We start from the raw sequence: 21395 nt of genomic DNA, 5'->3' as shown, positions 1-21395 counted from the left end.
AAGAGAAACAACAAATCAGAAAGGGTTTTCTCATGAGGTTAACAGAATATGCAGGTCACTATAGAAAAGTTACTGAAAACATTCTGGAAGCAACCAAGAGAATTGTTCCCTGCAAGCATATCCACTGTTACAACAACACTGATAAGATTATGAAAATATTGCAATGAGGCAGGAGAAACATGGAAATCAAAAGGATTAAGTAATGTGGGATTTAAGAAAAATGAGAGCGACGGGGGGAAAGACTGATATAGAATTTTGGCACTAAACCAATACTTCAATAATGGCTCCTGTTTAAAGACTAAACAGCCTTAAAGGAAAAAACAATCCTTTACAGTTTCAGAACCTAAGGAAAACGTTTTAAAATCCCAGAAACCATATGTTCTGAGCCCATGTTCACCAAGCAACAGACTTCTGTATCCATTACTTAACTGGATCTATGTATTTGTAAATGAACACTATGTGCCGACAACTGGCACCAGGGAGCAAATCCATTAAAAGGACAAAATCTGCATTTGGGCTTACAAATAAAAAAACTTTTTCATTTGCAAGCAAGAATTAAATCACCAGAGCCCTGACGAACTCCAAGTCCCTCCATCATCTCCCTATTTGTAAAGGGCATCACCAGCTGCCCAGTAGCCAAAGCCAAGGAATCATGCTTATTTCTCACTCCAGCCCTCCCAACTGAATCCAGTATGTCTCATCAACTCCACTTCCAAAATGTAGCCTGAAATCATTCACTTATCTTCACTCGATCCACAGTTCAAGCTACCATCATCTTCGCCCAGCCCGCCATGTTAGGCCCTAGCTGGTCCCCGTGCTCCACTCTGCCCCCACACCCTGCGTTCTCTGCACAACCACCAGAATACTCTTAATGAGATGGAAATAACTTTCATCTTTCCGCTGGCTTAACTACCCATCTGTTTCCTACTGCACTTGGAAAAAACTTCAAATACCATGGCTCACAAAGTGTTCCATCATCAGACCCTCTCTTACTTCATCCCCCCCATTCTCTTCCTTAATCACTATGCTCCCGCTAATGGCCCTTCCACTCCTTGCATGCCAAGAATACACCAAACCTGTAGCTACCTTAGGGCCTTTATACTAACTGCTCCCCTTCTATGGAATATTTTCCTCTCAGATACACATTTGACTCCTTTTCCCCTCCAAGTCTTTTCTGAAATGGCACCTCCCCAGAGAGGCCTTTCCTGACCAACCAATTTTAAGTAGTCCTGCCCATGCTTCCAACTCCCATGCCTTCTTCACTTCAGCTTATCATTCCCCCAACCCCACCCATACCAACTAGAATATACAGATGAGAGATGAATGTCTTATTCACCACTGTATTCCTAAGTGCCTCAAACAATGCCTGGCATGTGGAAGAAATGCAAACATTTCTTGAGTAAATGAATGATAAAATCTCTGTAATTTGTAAGACCAATTACTGGCCCTCATGGGAGAGATAAAACATTATTCAGCTATTTAATGAAGGAAGACTATGTGCAAGGCCCCATGACAGTGGTCCTCAAACTTTAGTGTGTGCACAAGAACGACCAGAGAATTTATACGTGAGGCATAAGAACCCCATTTTGACAAGCAGCCCACAAAAGATGATTCTCTTACATCAATTCCACCACAATGCAGTATATTCTATAGGTCCCCAAACTATAAGCATCTTTGTATCAGAATATTATTATAGCAATAATTCTCATCTGCTACCAGATACGTCTTCCTCAGCCAAGCCTTTAAGAATCACTTATTTGCTTTGCAGATCTAGTACATATCAAATGTAAGCTAAAATCCCATTCCTCTGGGTAGTCATATCTACATTTAAGGTTTCACAAATAGTTAAGATTGCTGCTGAAACAAACACACACATACACAGTGCTTTCCTTAAGAGATTTTTCCAGTTTCAACTGAATCTTAACTGCCTTCCTCCTCTGTTACTCTTGATCTGCTGAGAACTGGCACCCTCTTGAGCCTGGATCATCTTCTCAGCCACAGGGCAAGTCAAGTCAGCTTGAATAACAGACTTTAGCTATTAATACTTGATACATTTAGTAATACATATACCCTATGATAGCATACTTTCCCAAATCCTCAAAGGTCAGCTTTATGTGCTTTTTTTTTTAGTAGAAAGTCCACCCTGGTTGTAAAGAATCAAATTTTTATTTATTTATATTCTCAAATTGGAATAACTTTTATTGTTGTTGATCATAAATGTAAAACTGCTAACCATAAAAAAAAAGCAAACATTACAAAATTATATTAAATATAAATGAAAATTTCCCAATAATCACACCCTTTAGAGCTACTCACTTTTTATAATTTGGTGTATATCCTTCCAAACTTCCATGTATAAACATATTTTCACACAGGTTTTTAACTTAAAAGGAATAATCACTGACTGTTCCATAACTTGCTATAAAGAGAAAACACCTGGGTGTCTCCTCTACTCTCAACACTCACTCTGAACACTTCTGTGACCAAATGTGTAGGAGTTTCTCCCACACCAAGCAACTCCAGCTCTGCAGTGGACTCCAGCCAATGTCCTACACTTTCACTCAATTCTGACACTATCTACCTAGAGATAGGGTCAGACCCCAGAGGTTAAGCGCTGAGTTCCACAAGACTGGCTCCATCCTCACTTCAGATACCAACTGCAAGTCCAGGTTGTCATTTCTGCTTTTTTTGGTCTGTTTATATATTTTTTCTTTTTCTCCTGAAGTATAGTTGATGTACAATATTATATAAGTTACATAAAAGGTGTACAACATAGTGATCCACAATTTTTAAAGATTATACCCCATTTATAATTATTATCAAATTTTGGCTATATTCCCTGTATTGCACAATATATCCCCGTAGCTTATTTATTTTGTACATAATAGTTTGTACCTCTGAATCTACTACTCCTGTCTTGCTCCTCCCTCTTTCCCCTCCCCAATGGTAACCACTAATTTGTTTCCTGTATCTGTGAGTCTGCTTCTTTTTTGTTATATTCACTAGTTTATTTTTTAGATGCCACATATAAGTGATATCATACAGTATTTGTCTTTGTCTGACTTCTTTCACTTAGCATAATGCCCTCCAAGTCCATCCATGTTGTTGCGGTCACCTCTGCTTCTGACCCATGGGCTATAAATTGGCGGCTTCCACGACCACCTCCTCACGTTCAATTAATTTGCTAGAGGGGCTCACAGAACTCAGGAAAGCAGTTTACTTATTAGATTACCACTTTACTATAAAGGACATAACTCAGGAACAGTCAGATGGCAGAGATGCATAAGGCAAGGTATGTGGGAAGGGGCACTGAGCCTCCATGCCCTACGGATGTGCACCCTCCCACCACCTATACGTGTTCACCAACTACGAAGCTCTCTGAACCCAATCCTTTCGGGTTTTTATGGAGGCTTCATTAAGTAAGCATGATTGATTGATCACTGGTCATCAGTGATTAACTCAACCTTCAGCCCCTCTCTCCACCCCAGAGGCGGGGGTGGAGTGGGGCGAGGCTGAGAGCTCCCAACTCTTGACAACTAGACCTCATCCTTAGGGGCTTTCCAAAAGTCATGCATTAACATTAACTCAGGTGTGGTTGAAAGAGGCTTGTTATGAGGAACAAAATGAACCTTTATCTCTTTCCATCTAGGAAATCCCAAAGGTTTTAGGAACTCTGTGCCAGGAACTGGACAAACACCAAATACATACTTATTACAAATCATATTATCACACCTGCTTAATACATTTAACATTCAGGCAATACTCCATGCCAATACTAATATTTATCTCTTTAATGACTACATTGTACACTACCACATAAAAATGCCAAAAATGTTTAAAGTAATACCCTCTGTTCAACATTAGTTCTAGTTTTCTAAAATTTCTAAAATTATGAATGATCCTGCAATGTATCTTTATATATACACCTATACATATTTTTAATAACTTCCTTAAAATAAGTGACTAGAAGAGAAACAGGTTTAAAGCTGTACTGTCTAATATGGTACTCACTAGCCACGTGTGACCACTTAAATTAACAAATAAAAAATTTAAAAATTCATTTTATCAGCTGTACTAGCCACATTTCAACTACTCAACAGCCAGATGACTGTTAAAATGTGGTAGCCAATGGCCAGTGGCTACCATACTGGACAGTGTAGATACAGAACATTCCCATCACTGCAAAAGGTTCCACTGGTAGCCCTGATCTAGAGAAATGTTCATATAAAAATTTGATATCTGTACCCCATAGAAATGATGTAGCAATCCAAACTCCCAATATTAGTACATGAATTCCTACCTCCTCTTCTTGTCAACATCAGATCAATGTTCTGATCTGAGAGATGAGACATCATGTTTCAATTTGCATTTAAAAATTATTAGTGAGGCTGAAAGTCTGCACATTTTGTGGCCATTTGTGTTTATTTTTGTTGTTGAATTATCTGAACTCTGTCTACTTTAAAAGAATCAAGCTTAAACATATCCTTTTCCCAATGACCCATAAAACCAAACCTTACGTGCAGCAAAGAGACATTTCTTCATCTGTTTTGCTGGTTTCCTCATATTAATTTCACAAAGATATTTATTAAAGCAGCATAAAAATAGCTAATACTACAATTGGGGTGAGTTACCCAGGTGTACACAGTTATCAAAACTCACTGAGCAGGACTTCCCTGGTGGCATAGTGGTTAAGAATCCGCCTGCCAATGCAGAGGACATGGGTTCGAGCCCTGGTCCGGGAAGATCCCACATGCCACAGAGCAACTAAGTCCGTGCACCACAACTACTGAGCCTGCGCGCCTAGAACCCGTGCTCCGCAACAAGAGAAGCCACCACAATGAGAAGCCTGTGCACCGCAATAAAGAGTAGCTCCCACTCACCGCAACTAGAGAAAGCCTGCACGCGGTAACAAAAGACCCAACGCAGCCCCCGCCCACCCACCCAAAAAAAACCTCACTGAGCTGTACACATCAGAGCTTAAACAATTTCACAACATGTAAATTATACCTTAATTTTTATAATGGGAATGGAGAGCAGAGTATGTAACATTTTGAGGCAAACCACTCAATTGTCAAACCGATGGCAATCCACTATATCAGAGCAAAATAAAGTGTTAGAAAAGCATTGCTAACATTTTAACATAGACATCTAATCAATGTTTCTAAAAAGCCTGTGCCAGTGATGTGAAAGCTGAACCAAACACTCACTTTCTGGAAAATCATTGCCCTGATGTTACTGTACGGTACTTGATTTAATTTTCCGAGCCATTTCTGGTGAGGTCGTTCATGTCTTGGCTCATTTTTGCCCTTTATCCTTCTCTTCTGGTAGCACACACTAACACAAAAGCTAACACATGCATTTTAAAACCAACAGATTTGATCATGAAAAGTGCCTAAGGAAGGACACAGACAAGATGCTTTTCCTCACCTCCCACTACCTCCCCACTCCCATTCTTACACTGCACATTTACCATCTCAGTCCAGCACCAATCCATCATAACCTGTTCAGTGAGTGAGCTCTTCAGAGGCATAAGCCACAAATCTCATTCACGTTCTTTGCGAACTCAGATATTACAGTAACTCTTCAGGTGCCCTTGCTTATGGGATCAGAAGGAAGGATATATGGAGGACACTAAGCCTCTCTTTCCCAAAGTGAAGGCTTGCTCAGTTACTAGCCCAGGGCAAAGTAGCAGGAAAGTGTGCATTTTATTAGGACATCTGCTTTGTAGGAAGACAGCTGTTTTTGTTATTAAATTCTACATATTTTGGCTTTGGAATCAAGGACATCTGGGTTTGAGAATCAGTTCTGCTATTTATTAGATACGTGATTTCAGGCAAGTTACTGTACTACTCTAAGCTGTTCTCTTATGGAGATGTTATCAGTATATGTCATAGGCATGTTGTGAAGATTAAATGAAAACACAAGTAACATTTTAAGCTCAGTGGCTGGCACGTTACTGGTGCTCAACAAATGACAGCTACCATCACACACAATTCTGTTCCTCAAGAATGAAATGTAAATGACACAGGTCCCAGTCACTGCTCTCTGTAACCAAATCACCACCCCCAGGAAATTCAGGCAGTCTTTTTGCTAACAATGGATTAACATAAACAAGCAGCATACCATAATTCTAAAGTCTGACCAAAAAAAATAGCCATTAGAGGAACTTCAGCAGCCAACCATAGATCATTAAAAAAAAGCTAAAAGGCATATATATATATATATATGTTAGAAACAATTACACAAGATGAACATAAGAACTCAAAGTTCACAGGAAAAAAAGGAAATTTCTTTGCTAAGCAGACACACTCAATACTGCCCCATCATGCCACTGATTTATCTCAGATCCATCACTACTAAAACAATAAACATACAGATGGGCAAGTCACTCTTTACCACAAAAGAAGCGGTCTATGACAGCGCATCAGTCACATTTATTCACTTTAAAAAGCAGTTAACATGGGCTTCCCTGGTGGTGCAGTGGTTGAGAATCTGCCTGCCAATGCAGGGGACAAGGGTTCGAGCCCTGGTCTGGGAAGATCCCACATGCCGCGGAACAACTAAGCCCGTGTGCCACAACTGCTGAGCCTGCGCGTCTGGAGCCTGTGCTCCTCAAGAAGAGAGGCCGCGATAGTGAGAGGCCAGGGCACCGCGATGAAGAGTGGCCCCCGCTTGCCGCAACTGGAGAAAGCCCTCGCACATAAACGAAGACGCAACACAGCCAATAAATAAATAAAAATAAATTTAAAAAAAGAAAAAAAAAAGCAGTTAACATGGCAGATCATGCACAATAAACAAAATAGTTACCTTTTTCTCTTCATCTGGCATGTTTTTTTCCAGTTCCATTAGGTATTCGTCATCTAGTTCAGAGGAATTCACATCATGATCAGGTTTGTTCTCAACCTTGTCCACTCCTGGCTCCTCCTTCTCAAATGAGGCACTTGCATCATGAAAGCACTCCTCTTCTCCTTGGTCCTCCTGGGGATGGGTCTCAACATCCCTGAGCAGCTTGCTCTGGGGATGGTGATCTTTGGCATTAGACACTGGAGGGTTAACACGCTCTGCTTCCTGGAGCTCTGTAACTTTCAAACCACTGAACAGATCCTCTGGCACTCTCCAGTTTTCTGACTTCTCCCCCATGCTGAATCAGTGAGGGAGGTAAAGCTGAAACTCTGGGAAAGAGAAAATACGTTAGGTAATGGTATCTATCTATCAAATCCTACCTATCACACCTAAACAAACTTCTGCATCAAGGCCCAAATCACACCCTAACTTCCTTTCACTGGAATTCATTCATTTATATATTCATATATAAAGGTTATCATACGCCCATAAATAATGCCAAATGTAATTTTAACTGATACCCTTTTCAGAACTTCTTATAAGCAACAAGAGACACCGATTTTAATGTGACTCTTCCACTTTCCACTGCTCCCAGTTTGTCGGGGTAGCAAAAAATAGGCAGAAGCGAAAACAATGCCAAGAAAAATGAAGTGTCTCTAATTTTTATTCAGAACGAATAGCCAGGTCGTAAATAAGGAACTACGGCCTGTCTTTCCAGCACCACCACACGAAGCTCAAAAATAAGTTTCTGGTGGAGCTAAAAATACAATCCGTGCCGAAAGAATAATCACCAACTTCCCCCACAGGCGTTTGGTAGAGCCAATGCAGGTTATAGTGGGAGGCCCTGGCTCAGGTGGCCCTAATCAGCATTCCCGAGGGAATCAGAATCAGCCACGAAAAGCGTGGTTCTCAACCCTGGCTGCAAAACGTTAACACCTGGGACGCTTTAGCAAGTTCTGCTGCCCAGATCTTATACTCCACAGATTCTGATTTGTTGCTCTGGCGTGGAGCCAGGGCATCTGTATCTTTAAAAAGGCATCCCAGGTGATTCTCACGTGCAGCCAATTGAGAACCAGTGTTGTAGAAGCTGAGTCAGATCGTTAGCACCGCCGCCCCTCTGGTCGCAGTAAAATCACGCCAACGACCCTTCTGTTGCGACAAGAACCCGAATTCGCTCCAGCTCGTCCCAAGAAAACTTAAAACAGCACGATTTTATTACGGAGACTTTGCCTCCACAGCAACGTTTTGTTTCTCCCCGCTCCCAGGTCTAGTGGAAGAACACAGGGGTTTGAGGCCTCAGAATTGAGGGCCACCCCACCCTTCCCAAAGGTTCGTCCCGTGGCTGTGTGCCTCACCGCCAAGAAAACAGACCCGTGGGGCTACTCACAGCTTCACAGCTCCACTCGTCCTCACCTTCTTCGCCTCTGAGATCCTCTACTTCCGCTCAGTCAGAAGCTCTTCCGTCGGCGCTGACCAATAGCGTCGCTGTTGGCAAAGCATCCCGGGAAATGTAGTAAAATCTCAGGATGACAGGGCGTTTGCTGTCGCTGTGTGACGTCATTGTACGGGCTTAAATATGAGCGACGGTTGCCGTCTTGGGTTACGGCAAGAGTCCGCGCTACTACGCAGTGCAGGAAAAAGCGGAAAAGAGAAAGGCTGTTTCTATGGTGTTACTTTTACACCTCCGATATGACATCTTTCATGTCAGCTATGCTGTGTGTAGTAGAATCCTGAAGCATGAACCTTGTCCAGAAATAAAGGTTTCCCTCTTATGTTTCTCAAAGGGTGTCTTTCAAGGGGTCTACCGCTAGATCAAAACAGTGTTGACAATAATACTAAGTTGTTATCTGCCTTTTCCATACTCCTTCTCTCATGAACGTACAATGGATTTTTCCAAAGGTTATGTGTCCTGTGATAGTGCAATGAACTAAACGCAGAAGGAGTGATGAGACTCCAGATGTCTTCTATTAAGCCAGAGGTTTGCAAAAATGTAAAACAATGCCACTCTTCTCACTATATATATTTTTTTGTTTTGGAAAACACAGTATCTATAAAAAGATTATTTATGTTGCATATAATGGGTGTATTGTTATCTTAATTGACAAATTAGCATTAGAATGTTTTCATTTCTACTAGTAAACATTGATAGGTATAACTCACATAAACAAAAGCTTTTCGTGGTCCTCAATAATATTCGAGAGTATTAAGCGGTCCTGGAACCAGAAGTGAACTGTTGGCCTATACATTCATTCAAGAAATGTTTACTGAATGTTTATTAGACCCGAAGCATTGCCCACTAGGAATACAGAATTGAGATATCCCTTAAGGTAGCCAGACACGTTACCAGCAAGAACAGCAGGGTATTAGTTAGTTTTCTGTAATTCACAGAATCTATTGCGGAGGTAGCTGGGAGGGACTTTTTCCGGAAGGATATCAAATTTATTTCTTCAGTTTATGTCTAAATGAGGTTATGCATACAGTTATATTTTTGTGTAAATCAAAAGCTTTAATATACTGAAAGTAAACACTAAAAATATATCAGAATTTTGGAAACCTTTTAATATTTCTTAATTTTTTAAATACAGCAAGAACTATAAAAAGGTAAGTGGTTAGGTCTTATGATCTTTAAGAAGTCCTGTTAATAAATTCTGGTGTGATAGAAAGGCTATAAATTTTAGAGCAAACTAAATAAGTAAATAAATAAGTTAAATAAATGCATTACAATGTCAGCTTCTTTACTAGCTGTCCAACTTTGGACAATAATTCTAGTAGCTAACCTTGACTGATTATGTGCTTATTAGGTGCTGCTACATGCTGTGAAAAATGCTTTAGATGACCAAAACTGGAGAGGCTGAAGGACATCTTGAAAATATTAGAAGCATTCTGGGGAATGATAAGCAGTCGGATGTTGCTGAGGTAGAGAGCACAAAGCAAGAAACATTTTTAGAGGTGCAAGCCCACCAATCAATTGAGAACCATGGAGATTTTGTCTCTTTGTGCTTACAACCCCTCTGTAAAAGGAAAAGAAATATTTTTCAGCTAGAGGGCAGTTCTGTTATTTTCCCAGCGCAAAGACCATGTCTGTCTTGTTTACAGTTGTAAGGGGTCAGTGAACATCCTGTTATCACATGGGTGAATGATCCTCTTTCAGGAATTTATGGACAAAACACTGAGTAACTCAGTGCTCTGATGGGTTGCGTAAGAAGATTTTGAGACTTCTGGAACTTCCTTATACCACTGTTGTAAGAATTAAACACAGAAAGTGAAGGGCTTAAGATAGAAAAAAATACTTTAATATTAATAGCACTTAGCGTGGCAAGTGCCCAATAAATATTTGCTGTTATTGTAATCATTATTATTAACGAAGGTGTTATAGTATTACCACTATTATGACCAATTACTAATAGTAATTTAATTATTACTTGTGTTACTAATAATAACCAGTATTATTAATAGTGATAATATGTGTGAAGTTTTCATTCACACCCCCCCCAGACAAGGGACTGAGCACCTAAGTTTGTTGAAAGAATGGAAGCTGAACATGAATGAATGAATAATGAATGAATGAATGCTAGGCAGCATACTAGACCCTGTGGTGGGTACAGCAATAAATCTGGAGAGTAGCAAAATAATCATTTACTCTTTGCTTTTCTCCCTGGGGGGAGCAGCTGGGTGGTTTCTTAGTGGCACATGCCCATCTCTCAATCATAAGGAGTTGCCCACTTAGTCTGGGCCAGCTAGCTCTGGGCTGGGAGCAGAGCAGGGACTAGGAAGGGGGTAAGCAAGTCTCGGCAATGGGTAGAAGTGATGGAAGATACTAGAGAAGGAGTCTTATACTCAAGGGTGCTCCTTTGGTTCACTGGCATGGCAACAGGATTGTTGCCCAGTATGGTGGTTAAGAGTGTAAGTTCTAGTGTCAGACTGCCTGGGTTTGAATCCCTGCTCTGCCTCTTAGCAGCTGTGTGATATGATCTTGGACAAGTCACTAAACCTTAACACCTACCTCAGAAAGTTTCATGAAGCTTAAATGGGATAACGAACCTAAAACACTTTGTACAGACCCCGGCTCAAACTTTAACTGTATTTTAAGTTAAAGCAAATTATTTTAATTGCTTTGTGGAGAATCTGAAGGCAGAGATGGAAATCACTTCTGCCTCTCCCAGTGACTTATTATGTACACACTGTACTAAAACTTTAGGAGGCTCTGTGCATCTATGCTCCCTGGAGCTAGAGATTTAAGTCTATGCTAGACTGATTCAGTCCTTTTTGTGCTCAATGTGAATATATTAATACCACAAGGCTACTGAGCCCAGCTTTGGGGACAAAGCTTTACACTCCGGTATCCTCTAAGTTCTGGGCTCCTTCTCCCAGAGTTGGGGTGCTTGAATTTGCTAAAGCAGGGTCCAATATCCAGGAATAGTCAGGGATGTATATAAAAATATATAATTAACATGTAGATCCTGTATTCTTATAGTGTTTCCAAGGGATGCTATGGCTTTTTATTTTTTCCCAGTTCTAATTTTCAAATTGAGATTTCTTGATAGGAGACATAATCAAGAGTTAACATCCTGTGCATTTAAATTTCTAGATTTCTGTTTCCCTGTGATCAGCATGTCCAATAGTGATAGATGTGAGACATGTATGTGTAACAGAGAAGAACAAACCTGACCCCATGTTAGATCTATTCCTTTAGCTCTAACCCTTGTGCTCTGTCGCCTGTGCTTATTCATGCTGGCTCTGTACCTTTGTAAAAGAATGTTGCCTATAGCCTGCAATAGACCAGACAGCTGTTCTCAAGGCTCTGACCTTTAAAGGTATAACACTTTCCCATTAAAAAGTTGCAGAACAGAGAATAACATTTGGCTTGTTGGAGGTTTATAGGAACATTGTGACCACATCTATGTGGACAGCTGCAAGAATAAAGGATTTCTGGCATCAAGAAGTTTGCAACAACTAGCCACACCCCCTCCCCTTTTAGTACGAAAGAAGCCTGAATTCTAACTCAGGTAAGATGGTTCTCTGGGACACTAGTCCACCATCTTCTCGGTCTGCTGGCTTTCTGAATAAAGTCACTATTCCTTGCCCCAACACCTCGTCTCTCGATTTATTGGCCTGTCGTGTGGTGAGCAGTACAAGCTTGGACTTGGTAATGTATGCAGTTTTTAGAGTTCTAGCAGGGCGCTTCCCTGGTGGCGCAGTGGTTAAGAATCTTCCTGCCAATGCAGGGGACAGGGGTTCAAGCCCTGGTCCGGGAAGATCCCACGTGCTACACAGCAACTAAACCTGCAAGCCACAACTACTGAGCCCACGTGCCACAACTACTGAAGCCTGCGCGCCTAGAGCCCTGCTCCACAACCGGAGAAGCCAGGGCAATGAGAAACCCGCGCACCACAACGAAGAATAGCCCCCGCTCACCGCAACTAGAGAAAAGCCCACGCACAGCAACAAAGAGTAGGCCCCTCTCACGCAACTAGAGAAAGCCCGCGCACGGCAACAAAGACCCACAGCAGCCAAAATAAATAAATTAATTAATTAAAAAAAAACAAACTTGAACCTGTACTCAGACTTCATAAAATTTAGTTAAAAAAATAGATTCATACATCCAAAATTTTCAAAAATACTTCCCAAATGACTGAGTCAAATACTAGTTTTTTAATTTAAATTTAATTAATATGAAATAAAACCATTAATATGGTTGCACTAGTCACATTTCAAATGGTCAACAGCCACATGAAGCTAATGTCTACAGCATCAGATAAGAGAGGCTTAGATTTTCCAGAAAAACAGCTAACTAACATTCATAGAGAACTTAGGTGTGTCAGGGGGTGTGCGCATTATTTTACATTTGTAATTGTAGGTAATTCTTAACAACAACCCTGGCCTCCCTACTTTCACCCTTTCTTCCTATGATCCCATCACCATGCAGTAGTAACCAGACTGATCTTTTAAACACACGAGTCCTGTTCAAGTCGTAACCATTTTCACTGGCTTCTCAGTCTGATTAGAATAAAATCTAAAATTCCTTGTCCTGACCCAGAAGGCCCATGTAAGCTGGTCTCTACCTACCTCTCTGACCTCACCTTGTACCACTGTCCCCCTTGGATGCTGACTACTCTCTTCCTTCCTAAAACACAGTATTTTCCCATCTCAAGACCTTCCTGTTCCACATTCCCTCTGCCTGATGCCATTAACAGCTCTTCCCATGGTTTGCTCATTCTCATTCTGCAGGTCTTGCCTAAATATCACTTAAGTAGCTCACTCTGTTACATCACCCCGTCTCCTTCATACCATTTATTACATCTGTAACAATCTTGAGTATTTATTTACTTGGTTATAATAACTCCTTCTACTAGACTGTAAGAGCCACAAGGATTGAGTTCTTGTCTGTCTTCTTTGCTGTGAAATCCACACAGCCCAGCACAATGCCTGGTGCAAAACAGACACTCAAATATTGTATAAATGGATGACACTGATAAGTATTATTATTACAAATGATAAGACTGAGGCTCAGAGAGGTTAAAAGTTTTCCCCAAGGTCACACAGCTAGTCGAACAGAACAAGGACATAAAGCTGGGTCTAACCACAAAGTCTGTGTTTTTCTAAAGAACAAAAGGGGTGGGCAGATATAGTAACCTTAACTGTTAAAGGAGAAGTGGCTTTGAAGGTGATTTATGTCTATAAAAAAAAATGGATATATACTTGGCAGGAAAACTCAGCAGTTTTTCATTGTCAAGCTAATGGCTCAGAGCCTGGTTAAAGATGAGGCCTTTAATGCTGGTAATGGAAGGATGAAGATATCATATAAAATGGAGACTGACAGTCTTGGAGGGAGTCATGCAGAAGACTGCCAAGGCAAGCATCCTGCACCCACTTGCCCTACTGCCCAACCCCCCTCTGCCCTCAACCTTGGTCATTTGGATCAAGAAAGGGAATTCGTGCCCCAACCACAAATGGAATGACTGAGCTAGGACATTTTTTTCCCCAGGGACTCATCCGCTGGACCAATTTATTCTGAGTTAGGACACATACTTCCAACCCTCACTTTACTATATTAAATGTCAATGCCCATTTTAAAGCATAAAGCAATGTGTTCAGGATGTATAAACCTTTGCAAGTTCAGGCAGCAGGCCAATTTTGGTCCAGCAGGTGTCAAGGACGGGAGTCAGAAGGAAGAAGGGATCGTTTGCTGAGTGCCAACTGGTTGTCAAGCACTGTGCTGAACATTTTTATGTCATTCCCCTCACTGAATCCTCCCAGGCTCCCATTTAAAGGAGGAGGAAATCTTTTCACTCCAGAAAGGAGACTGGTTTCTTTGTCATCCTTTGTTCAGGTCAAAGCAGAGGCAGTGGATATTGGGGGAGCTAAATAACTTACAAATTCCACAGCAAGAAGCTCTGTCCCAGGTTTCAGATCGCAGCTTGGAGGTCCCCTCTCTGGGGGCTCACATTTTAAAGAGCATGCCTCTAACCACACCCCACCACTCCAGTGATTCTCTTTCACAGGGCTCCATTTCATGAATCATGGCACGTTAAAAAATTATTTTCAGTTATTTTACTTACTTCTTGTCTTTTCTGCTACAGAGAAAGCATAGCAGTTTTAGAGCAAGAGTTGGCAAACTTTTCCTGTAAAGGGACAGGTAGTAAATATTTTAGGGTCTATGGGCCATGTGGTCTCTGCGGCAACTGCTAGACTGCTATTATCACCTGAAAGCTGCCAAAGACACCATGTAAATGAATGAGAACATGTGTGTTCCAATAAAACTTTATTTACAAAAGCAGACATTGGGCTGGACTTGACCAGTGACTGTAGTTTGCCAACCCCTGTTTTAGAGCATGGATTGTGGCATCAGACTGGCTAAGACTGAATCCCAGCTCAGCCCCCGACTAGTCCTGTAAACTTGGACAAGCTCCTTAACTTTAATAAACTCCCCATTCCTTATCTATAATGTAACATGGGGTAACAGTATTTTCCTTCTAGGGTGATTGGGAAGCATAAATGAATTAACGTAAGTAAAATACTAGAACAGAGCCTGTCTCTTAAAATTTTTAATGTTATCGACATTAGTCTTAAGTGTCAGGAGGGCAAAGGCCACATCAGTTGTGCTTGGCACAGTGCCTTGCAAAATGTAAGCAGTCAAGGAACACTTGTAAACAAATGAATGAGTAAATGAATGAATGAATGAATGATCTCTCACTACGAGCATAAGAAAACCAGGGTTTATTCTCTGTTTTTATTTATATATATATAAAATAGGCTTTTCTTTTTCTTTTTTAGTAGCATAAAAATTTCCCCTAATCCTAACTTTTAGCTGGGTTCTTCTCTATGTGGCTCAGACACCAGAATCAGACTGACATTTTCTCGAAGCCAGAAAAAAAGGGCAGCTTCCATTGTGCAAACCAGACATCCTCTGCAACAAAAACATCCCAAAGTATTTCCATAAATCCTTGGGGAAACCAATCAAAATACCAGCTTGTTTAGGAACCATCTTCCTTGGCCAAGCTGACTACCTCCCAGTATCCTGTGTCTTTGAGTTTAAGACTGCGAAAGCACTAAGTAACACCCCAAACATAATTTGAGGTCATTTCTAAAATATCATTTAGCAAGTTAAGATCTTTGTAGATATTTACTTTGCTATTTAAAACATTAATTATGGTCACCTCAGCAGATTTCTTGGATGAATAAATATTTGATAAATATTCACAGATATTTTAAAGGCACAGATTACGAAACAAACCAACTTTCTCAATTTTCCTGTCATTTGTCCAATTATCCCTGTATTTAGAGATTACAGAGGAAATGACTGGCTGATCTATGATTTTTTTCTTTTAACCATGGTACATTGGCTTAAGTTTTTCAGAGCCTAAGATAACTGGAGTTATATGACCCATTGGAGAAATCTCATTTTATCTCCTTGTGTTCATAAGTAGTTCCATCCAAGTGAATTTAAGGTGCAATTTCCCCCTTTATTATTGAATTTTATACTAGTTCAATCCCACTCTGGCACTAGGAAAATATATGGCTGTCTCAGGACACTTATCTAGAAGTGATAGAAAAACATCAGCATCTCTGGGAAATAGGTCTAAGGTTGGATAATTTAATAACCCTTATCATTTACTTGGTACTTCAGAAGCTGACTCTGCATAATTGAAAAGGCATAAGCTCTGCATCTGTGTGTGCTCACATGCAGATTTCTCTGGTTCTCCTAGCAGTTCTTAATTAGATAAGGCAAGTATTATTCTCATTTTACAGAAGAGAAAACTGAGGAAATGGAGAGCTGAAGGGTCTTGTTCAGGATGACCATGATAGCTAGTGGCATAGTTTCATTTACAGCCAGAGGGGCAAAGAGATCTCATATATCAGAAGCTTTGTCTCATTTGTTCCATGGACTCCTTGGTAGTCTACTGAAGGCTATGGACCCCTTCTTAGAAAATGTTTTTAAAGGCATAAAGCAAAATACACAGGATTATGAAGAAAATAAATTATTTTGAAATATAGTTACTAAAATATGAGAAAAAAATTGTAAGGTAGATCTATATAAATATATGTCTCTTTATTAACACATTAAATATGGCAGGTCTAATAACTACCATAATTTTGAGGTAGTGATGAACATAAATGATAACATATCTGAAACAACTATAATATGCAACTATAATATGCTCTAAAATATCTGTGATTTCTTTTGGTGAAAAAGTCACAGATTCTGCTAATATTACTGTGGTCCGTTGCCTACAGTCATAATAGAAGGAAATGCTAAATTTCAACTAGAGGTTAGGGAAAATAGGAATGAAACAGTTTTCCCCATCCAAATCCACAACCCTTCTCCCTGAATTTTATCCATGGTCCCGACAAGGGTCTGTAGACCTTAAGTTAAGAACTCCTTCTCTAGTCTGGTCCTTCATAAAGCAGATGAGAAAACTGGGGGCCAGAGAGAGAAAGTGATTATTTAGGATTGCTTAGCTATGTAATAGCAGGGATAAAACTAGAACCCAGGGGTTGAAAAGGCCTTCCTTATAGGGCTATTATGAAGAGTAAATACAATAATATATGTAAATGCTGGCACAATATCAGGCACACAATAGCCATCTTGCAAAAAAAAGGCCACGTGATGCAGTGGAAGCACAAAGAGATGGGACTTTCTGGAAATCTCCTTAAATAAAAGGGGGACAGAGTCAGCTGTATGTGCCTTTTGCCTGTGTCCCTTTCCTTTTCCTGCCTGGAAGAGAGACATTGTGCCACATTAGAAGGACAGTACAGGCAAATGCGAGAAGGGACACGGGGCTCTCCTCATGGTTTGGAGCGGCCGCATTAACCCTGGGTCACCTACCCCCAGACTCCTCACACGACAGAAAAAATAATCTTCTGACTTGTTCAAGCCACTGCTACTTGTGTTCTGTTATGTGCAGCCAACTCACTCACTGACACACAGCTCTTGCTCGTTGGGTGGCTGACTGTCTCTGAGCTTCTCAGTCTGTAAGCGCAACACCAAGGTTTTCTGGTGAGGATCAGAGGATACAGAGAACTTAACGCAGTGCCTGGCCCAATTCAAGTGCAAAGTTAAAGGCAGCTGTTGTTACTATTACAGTTTCAGTGCCTCGCAATTCAGTGCTCTTTCTTCCGTATTGGCTCACAGCTTCAAGACCACACTCACAATTCCTATCTACCCCCGACCTATCCCCAGCACCCCTCTCCCCTCCCTCTGGTACACATGCCTCTAATTCAGCCTTGATTAAATGCTTATCATGTCTCACAGAAAGGAACAGTTTATGAAAATGCTGACAGAGGCAGAACACCTAATAATTAGTGGCTAACAACCACAGACATGGAAGCAATTAGGAGGTTTATATAAATTCAGGGGATGAAAGCAACTTCTCATTTATTCCTCAGATTTCTTGCATAAGCTCTTGAGATGTTATTTCTGCCAGCAATGCTGACTTCACAGGAAGAATGTGGGATGAGAAGTGAGTGAAGAGGTTGTAGGGGGCTGTGAATACCCCTTCCACCCCGCTCCAAACACCCCTTCAACCCCGCTCCTGTGGCCACTCTGCTGGACCTTTACCATCAGAGCTGGGGCCCTACGAGTCGTACTCTTGGCCTATGGTCTTGTCAACAGGACGACGCTATTTCCCCACCTGGTCCTTTCCTTCCTTGGACATCCCTTTCCCCAGCACTGATGGACTGGGGACCACTTGGGATGCTAATGCCTTCCAAAGTAGTCTTCCTGAGCCATGGGGCCTAGAAGCGAGGCACATGGCTCTCTACACTCAGGGCTGCCTGGGCCTCTGTAAGTGTACTGGGTAGGCTAAAATTTGGCACCCCTTCCAATGAATATCCTCTTATCATAATCTGTTAAAATAATATCACTAAAAAAATTCAGGTAGGAGGAAAAAAATGCCGGTAGAAGAAATAGGACTAAATTGGAATCCCAGCACCACTCCCCAGAAGTGATATTAACAACAGTTTGCTGCGTATCCTTCCAGAAAATTTTCATACACTGTAATGGACTGAGTTGTGTTTTCCCCCTAATTCATATGTTAAAACCCTAACTCCCAGTGTGACTATATTTGGAGATAGAGCCTATAAGGAGGTAATAAAGGTTAAATGAGATCATAAGGGTAGGGTCCTACTCCAATAAGACTGATGACCTTATAAGCAGAGGGAGAGACACCAGGGATGCGTAGGCCAGAGAAAAGGCCATGTCAGGACATGGTGAGAAGGCAGTCATCTGTAAGCCAAGGAGAGGCGCGTTGGAGAAACCTACATTGCCAACACCTTCAGCTTAGACTTCCAGCTTCTGGAACTGTGAGAAAATAAGTTTCTGTTATTTAAGCCAGCCAGACTGTGTGTGGTATGTTGTTATGGCCGCCTGGGGTGACTAATACTCTGACTTCATTATATAAGTATATGGGCAGGACAATTTATCAAAATATTTCATTGTGCTTAACCTCTCTATTTCTTCTTTCCCCCTCTTACTAAGGAGGCAGTCGGCATTTGCAATTCCTTAGCTCAGGGGTGGCTGAAGCGTCTTCCTCCTTAAGAGGTTTTCTTCACTTCCATTCCCAGGAGTACTATACATGTTTGCCAACATTCTCTCCAAAAGTATACTGTCAACTTTGCCCTTCAGATTTTGTTTAGTGAGGATGAGGATGAACAGATTTTCTACAAATACAAATGCATAGTGCTTCCTTGGTGGCGCAGTGGTTAAGAATCCGCCTGCCAATGCAGGGGACACGGGTTCGAGCCCTGGTCCGGTAAGATCCCACATGCCATGGAGCAACTAAGCCCGTGCACCACAACTACTGAGCCTGAGCTCTAGAGCCCGTGAACCACAGCTGCTGAGCCCGTGTGCCACAACTACTGAAGTCCATGCGCCTAGGGCCTGTGCTCTGCAACAAGAGAAGCCACCGCAATGAGAAGCCCATGCACTGCAACGAAGAGTAGCCCCCACGCGCCGCAACTAGAGAAAAGCCCTCGCACAGCAATGAAGACCCAGTGCAGCCAAAAATAAATAAATAAATAAAATTAAAAAAAAAAAATACAAACGCATAGGGAATTCCCTGGCAGTCCAGTGGTTAGGACTCTGCACTACCACTGCAGGGGGCATGAGTTCAATCCCTGGTCAGGGAACTAAGATCCCGCAAGCCACACGGCACGGCCAAAAAAAAAAAAAAACAAAAAAAAAAAACCACATAGAAATAGATTAACCACCCAGTAGGGCCTATTTCTGGGGGCAAAGCAAAATTAATGTTCTAAGAAAAAAATCCAGGGGAGCATCTCTTATTGTTCCATGTACTTATTCTCTTGTTAACTCTCTTTTGTGATTTTTCTGAATCCGACAACTTTGGGGGAGGTAGGTTAAAGGGTACAAAATAAAGATTATTTAACAAATTATCCAGTCCTCATAAACAGGTCCATTATTTAGTTTCAAAATTTCACCTCTGGTGAGGCGCCCACTGATTTTGTGAGGCTAACTTCAATTATTTTCAGCATACATTAGTTCTACCCCACCTGCATGGTTCAAATGAATTAATTACTCTTTACCACCAGGCACTTAGGAAGAAAACAAATTATTTTCTGGTGTGGGCAAAAAGGAACAGCAGGAAGCAACATCAATGGTCTACCTTCCACTCCTCTTTCGCCTGACTTCAGGGCAGAAGACACCCACAGATTGAGACCTATTTTCTAGGTGGAGGTCTCTTACCGAAAGTTTAACACTCCTTCTGGATCAGTGCCTAGAACTTGGGTCTGCCCCTCCTGTGTCTGGGAGAGTCCCAGGACAGGGCTGCTTGTGAGGCCATGTGCTGATGGATACATACAAACAGTCCCGGGGTTCGACAAGGACCCCTCCCATGCCTGACCTTCCAGTCTTGTCCCTTAGCTTCCTACTACCCATCTCTTCCAAGTTTGTAAACAGGACTATTCTACTCTAGGAGCTGAGTTCAGTTAAGGAGGGTTTTCTTTTGTCTGGGTTCTGCTGGGGAGTTGTACAAAGTAATATCTTGATTTGTGACACATTTTGAGCCAAAACATAATCACCAATTGAATACCTTTTTTTTTTTTTTTTTAAACTCTTTTTAAAGGGAGAAGAAACATTTGTATGAGAATGTTCCCAGGCACAGGCAGAACTAGAGCTTTAAGAAACAAATTCTTTGCCATGATTACCAATGTTTTGTTGACTTTGACCACACACGTGCACTGTACAGAGTTAGGTCTATGTTAGGAAAGAGTGGATTTAAAAAAAAATCTCCCCATTGAGAACTGCCTTTTAGAGCAGGAATGAGACCAATTAACTTTTCCACTAATTTATCCCAGTGATGTTTTAGCATTTCTTATAGATCCTCCGTCCCCTCAGGAAGCTACAGAGCTGGTTTGCTATTTAATCCAGCTGTCTACGCTAAAGTCCTGGGGTTCTCAAGGCATCAGTTTGAAGGACATTGGAAATTCCTCAAAATGTTTTATCTAGGAAGATTTTTCTAAGAACTACAGCACAGAGAGCTGCTTTTACTATACCTTAAAATGAACAGCCCTTTAGATCTTAGATTTAGAAACAGTACTTATCCGGGGGCTTCTTAGTAATCACTGCTCTGAGGGGCTCCTTGAATAGGATGAATGATGAGAAGAAGTCTGAGTGCCTGTGGAGGCTGCATGGAGAGCTATTATGACCTCTTCTCACGGGAACGGACTCTGCCAGTAGCATCCTCTTGGGAGGGTAACTAGGACCGGCAGGGTGAGCACAACTCACGAAGACCTGTTTCTAACAGATCCTCTCACTTCGGGAGGATGAGGTGGGGTTTGAGAAGCAGTGAGTCTGATCAGGTTGATTGATTCTTTTCACCATTCATCCATCCCTTCCCCTGCTGAGGACTTCTGTGAGGGAGTCACAGCTGAGTTCCCAGTTACCCTCAAGGTCAGCTTCAAGGGCCTTGGATGAGACGCCAGTTCCTGTCTCCTCAGCTTTAATTTCCAAGCCGCAGGCCTCCCTGGCTCACTCCCCTTGCTCCATCACAGTGACACAGTGACAGGGTGGGGGGTGGGTGAGGGCTGGTACTAGC

General features: G+C 41.5%; 1 protein-coding gene across 1 annotated transcript in view; it reads right to left on the bottom strand.

Annotated features, from left to right (window-relative positions):
- The window catches only part of TTC1 (tetratricopeptide repeat domain 1), a 55469-nt gene extending 47169 nt beyond the window's left edge, over nt 1-8300 (bottom strand). The window contains exons 1-2 of the mRNA XM_068536313.1: nt 8231-8300; nt 6808-7172 (exon numbers count right to left, since the gene is read on the bottom strand). Coding sequence (XP_068392414.1) covers nt 6808-7140 — 333 coding nt within the window. The 5' untranslated portion in view covers nt 7141-7172; nt 8231-8300. The remainder of the gene's footprint in view (nt 1-6807; nt 7173-8230) is intronic.
- Nucleotides 8301-21395: the final 13095 nt, after the last annotated feature.

Source organism: Eschrichtius robustus, chromosome 2, assembly GCF_028021215.1.
Source record: "Eschrichtius robustus isolate mEscRob2 chromosome 2, mEscRob2.pri, whole genome shotgun sequence".
Lineage (NCBI taxonomy): Eukaryota > Metazoa > Chordata > Mammalia > Artiodactyla > Eschrichtiidae > Eschrichtius > Eschrichtius robustus.
The sequence above is the reverse complement of the archived record's forward strand: the minus strand, read 5'-3'. Positions and strand labels throughout refer to the sequence as shown.